General features: G+C 32.4%; 1 protein-coding gene across 1 annotated transcript in view; it reads right to left on the bottom strand.

Annotated features, from left to right (window-relative positions):
- Nucleotides 1–3,871: 3,871 nt before the first annotated feature.
- The window catches only part of EAH_00044180 (hypothetical protein, conserved), a gene marked incomplete at both ends in the record, with an annotated part of 2,193 nt that continues 774 nt past the window's right edge, over nt 3,872–5,290 (bottom strand). Inside the window, 3 exons of the mRNA XM_013394876.1 lie at nt 3,872–4,276; nt 4,572–4,716; nt 5,104–5,157. Of these exons, the coding sequence (XP_013250330.1) occupies nt 3,872–4,276; nt 4,572–4,716; nt 5,104–5,157 (604 nt within the window). The remainder of the gene's footprint in view (nt 4,277–4,571; nt 4,717–5,103; nt 5,158–5,290) is intronic.

Raw genomic sequence — 5,290 nt, 5'->3', positions numbered from 1 at the left:
ATAACAAATAATAATAATAATAAATAATAATAAATAATAATTCATAATAATAACAATAAATTGTAATAATAATAATAGAAATGAGTAGTAATAAATAACAATAACAATAAACAATAATAAATAACAAATAATAATAAACAAGATACTAAACAATAGAAAAAACAGCACAAACAAAAACGAAGATAAAAAAAAAAAATAAAAAAAAACAAAAGCAGCAAATCCTACACAACGAATACTACTGAATAAAACAAATGACCAATACATAAAACCAATTAATTAAAACTTAAATAAAATAAAATAAAATAAAATAAAATAAAAGTTTAAAAGAGTTATTTGAATTACTTTTGCGCAATAACTGCAAACTGCAGATTTCGTCGAATGCGCAGAACGGCGATGCGCAACGAGCGCAGAGAAAACCGTAAAATTAATCTCGCAGATATCGCATGCATAGTCTGCTCTTCCTAAATAAATAATAATAAATAAATAAATAATAATAATTAATAAATAAATAAATAATAATAAATAATAATGATAATGATAATGATAGTGATAGTGATAGTAACAACAATAATAAGGATAATAACAATAATAAATAATAATTAATAATAATGATAATAATAAGAAAAATAGTAATAATAACAATAAAAATAATAGTAATAATCATCATCATAAATAAACAAAAGAAATTTAATATTGTTTGTTTTCTTCTTCATTTTTTCTATTATTAAGTTATTCGTTCATACAGTAATTGAGCAATTAAACCGCAGATTAATTAATTTAATTAATTAGTTAATTAAACAGCTAATTAATTAATAAACTTGTGTATTTATTTATTTGTTTATTGTAAATGAAGGCTGATTAATATCTTTAAACAAACAGAAATAAAAAGTAATATACTCTGACAGAAGAAAAACAATAAAATTGCTGTAAACAAAATACAAAACGAAGAAATAAAACAAAAATAATTTAGCTAAACTTAAATAAAAATAAATAATATAATTTATTTAAACTTACTCTGCGATGTTCTCTTCAGGTGTTTGTACAGCTGATCGATGCATTTAAATTTTTTGTTGCATCCTTCATGAGGACATATTATTTCGTTTAATATTTTATTTACATTATTATTATTATTATTGTTTAATGCATCTTTATCTCCTTCTTTTTCTTCTTTTGTTTTATCTTCTTTTCTATCTCTTTCACAATTTGTTTCTGCTGCTGCTGCTGCTTCTGCAGCACCCTCTTCTAAATTCATCTGCACCCCAACCTGCAGCTGCTGCTGCTGCTGCTGTTGCTGCTGCTGCTGCTGTTGCTGCTGCTGCGGGGTTTGCTTCTGCTCCACGAGATGTAATATCATATGACGTCGCAGCTGCCGCTTTCGAGCAAATCCCTCAGCGCAGATTTCTAAAAAATAAAAACAAAACAGCAACACAGCAGCAGCAGCAGCAGCAGCAGCTAATAAACAATGAAATGCAGCAGCAGTTGCTGCAGCGGCAACTAGGCAGAGCGCAACAGCAGCAGCAGCAGCAGGAGCAGCAATAACAGCAACAAGAACAACAAGAGCAGCAATAGAGAGGTAAAGCTGCATGTAGCATTCGAGTGCGGTGTATGTACAGCTCAGCATCTCACTGCATTTATAAAGAAGCATGTGCGTCTTCATGTGTCTTTTCAGGTGATATCTGAGTAAAAAGGTTTTGCTGCAGCGATCGCAGGAGAATGTTTCTGCTGCTGCTGCTGCTGCAGCAGCAGCAGCAGCAGCAGCAGCGGGAGCTGCTGTTGCTGCTGCTGAATGTGTTCTGTCGGCGCTGCATGCATTATCTTTGCATGGATATTCTTCTTTGTCTGTATTTTCATCTTTTTGAGCTTTCTTCTCCCTATGCCTCAGCAGTTGATGTCTTTCTAGATGCTCTTTTCTTTTAAATGCAGAGGAGCAGAAATTGCATTTAAAGTTGCGCTGTACAGACAGCAGAAAACCCTAAACCCTAAACCCTAAACCCTGTCTCTCTATCTCTCTCTCTAAATAAATAAATAAATAAACATGTATATATATAGACAGAGAGAGATTGTAAGGGTTCTTGATACTGTTTGTGTGCATATAATATCTACTAATAATATAGATATATACTTATTACATATTTTATGTATATAGTATGCTTATATAAAATACATATATATAATGCATTCTGAGCGCATTGAATATGTCTTCTGATTATAATTTGATAATTGTTGCTTGTATATATATGTATATATATATATATATACTTAATATATAGTATATATAATATATATAATATATATATTGTATCTCACCTATATATATTACACATGTAAACATATATACGTGGCGTAGCATACATACGCGGCAATGAAAATATATAAACAATGAATAAAGAATTAGAGAAAAGAATTGAAAGGATTAAAACAATGAAATAAACATAGAAAAACAAAGCATTAAAACTATTTAAACAAAGAATTACCTCTTCTGAATGTGAGAGTTGGTGGCGCTCTAGACAGGCTTTCTTACGAAACGTCTTCATACAGCCTTCCGCCGTACACTGCAACAAAACAATTTCTTTTCTTTTCTGTTGCAAAATAGCATTTGATACATTTTCTTCTGCTGCTGCTGTTGCTGCTCCTGTTGTTGTCGTTGCTGCTGCTGTTGTTGCTGCTGCTGCTCCTGTTGTTGTTATTGACGCAGAGCTCTCTGAACAACTTAAACCAAAATGAAGAAGAGAACAAGAAGAAGCAGTTGAGGTTCCCTTGAGCTCGGATGAAGCTGAGTCATTGGGGCGGCAGCCCGACATCTTATAGCTGCCAGCAGACTGGTGAAAAGAAGTAAGAAAAAGAAGAATAATATATAAAATATGTTATGAAATCAACATATTTTTGTTTTTTCTTTGATATATCAATAAAAAGAAAAGAATCAATGGTCGATTCCTACGCAACTTCCTCAGTAACATGAACAGCGCAGCAGGAGAAGGGGCCCCCATAGGCCTTGTAGAGGAGGGTAAAGAAAGGGATATTTGAATAAAAAGCAATTAATTAATATTAATTAAATAAACCGGTTTTATTTATTTATATTGTATACTCTCTTCTAGAGAAAACGAAAACCTGTTTCACGATGTGTTTGCAATCCACTGAGGTGTACATACACCTGAGTTCAGTTCAGCCGCCGATCTTGCAATATCTTGCAATAAAATAAAACCTTTCTAATCAATCTGCAGTATGAATAATTATATATTTCCTATGTTTCCTTTCTTTTTTTAAAAAACTACAGCGTTTCTACTATCCGCAACTGCAATATTATTAACACTGCTTCCCACCATATCGACTTCATACAGATAGGAAGAAAGCAGCTACTGCTGTCGGCTAATTAAATTCTATTTTCTCTTCTAATGAATTCCCTCCCTTTCAAGAATAACCTCACAGAAAGTTGTATTAGCATGCATATGCTGTAAAAACCACAAAAAAGTTCGTACGAATAAAACAAACAAACACAGAAAAGAAGAAATAAACAAGAAGAATAATTCTTCACCCCTTCCCCAATCAGGGAGGCTTCTACTCAGAACGGCGTCTGCTGCTGCATCTGCCGCCTGTCTGTTGTTTGTTGTTTGAATTTGTTTGTTTTATTGCTGCTTATTTATCAACATTCTTTTTGCCTTTGTACAGTACCTGCTAGAAACGAATATAATTTGCATGCTGCATCTTCTGTCTATTTGTTTTATCAGCAATATACGATAAAGAGGAGTGTCCCTGTTTCATTATATATATATGCATATACATACAAATATACAAACATATATATATACCTACATATTATACATATATATATGCATATATACATACATATATATATTGAATTACGCTGGGGTGTCTACGCTTGTTGATGTGCTTCTTTAATAACCGTCGGAATTCTTTCGGGTGGTGCATCAGCTCCTGCTGCTTCAATTTCTGCTGCTGCAACAGCAGCTTCTGCGTCTGCGTCTGCTGCTTCTGGTTCTGCTTCTGCTTCTGCTGCCTCTGCTTTTGCTGCTGTTAGCTTTTCCATCTCTTTGACTGTATGTTGATGCAAAGGCCTCCAGAAGTATTTAGTATACAGCCCGTCTTTTCTTAGAGGGTGTCCTCTATTATGTGCATTAACAGCTTGCTGAATAAACTCTTCTCTCTCTCTTTCTTGAACTGATAATCTCTTCTCTGCCAGCCTATTTAAATTCTTCATCGATTTCGTAGCTTCACGCAGACGATCGCAAGGCAAGTGAGTACCGTCTCGCAGATTTACCTGCACAAGAAATACAAACAAATTGATTTACTTTTTACTTCATGTATTCAATTTATTTATCCATTTACTTTAACTAATTAATTAATTAATTAATTTATTTATTTATTTATCTTATTTATTTGTTTGTATTTATTTACTCATATTTGCTTTAATTTGTATATGCAAATAAATAAATTTATTTGTTTATTTTTGTATTTAGTCATACAGCTAAAGAATCTGAAGATGAATGCATGCAGAACAAAGTACTAAATAAAGCCCTTTAGAATTAATATTTTAAATTATACTGTCTCTTCACCTGCGAATGCATCATTATTAAATTTATATTGCCTATGTGTGAAAGAAACGGGGTACTCCAATAATAATAATCAACCAGCGAACCCTCAGGCAGACATTCCTCTTCACTGTCAGCTTTGGTTGTTGCTTGATAGAAATCTTGATACCTAATAACAATATATATAAATATAAATATATATATACATATATATGTATGCATGCATGTATATACTTATCTATGCATTCATTTGTATGCATATATTTATGTTTGTCTGTCTGCTGGTTTGTATGTGCGTTGGGATGAAGTAAACAAAAAGAAGAAAGGAGACGGAATAAAGCCTGTCCTCTTTTAAACAAGTAAAAGAATATATACATTATATTATATAGGTATCATAGATTGTTTCGCAGATTATATATATATCATCAACCGAAATAAACAAATCACCAATCTCAACAGCAGCAGCAGCAGCACCAGAAACAACTGCAACAACAATAAGAACAGCAGCAACAGCAGCAACAACTGCAAGAAGAAGACGAAAGAAGAGGGGCTTCACCATTGTGAGGCTTCATCTGTCATCATTCGCGTGCCGTCAGGGGCAATGCCTGTCCTGAAACAAAGACAGAAAAAAGAATATACATGCATATATATATATATTCATATATAAATAAACTTATACATATGTATTTAGATGTATATATATATATATATATATATATATGAGTGTGAGTGGATATCCTCCA

This window comes from Eimeria acervulina, genomic scaffold (genome assembly GCF_000499425.1).
Source record: "Eimeria acervulina Houghton genomic scaffold, Eah_scaff604, whole genome shotgun sequence".
NCBI lineage: Eukaryota > Apicomplexa > Conoidasida > Eucoccidiorida > Eimeriidae > Eimeria > Eimeria acervulina.
The sequence above is the reverse complement of the archived record's forward strand: the minus strand, read 5'-3'. Positions and strand labels throughout refer to the sequence as shown.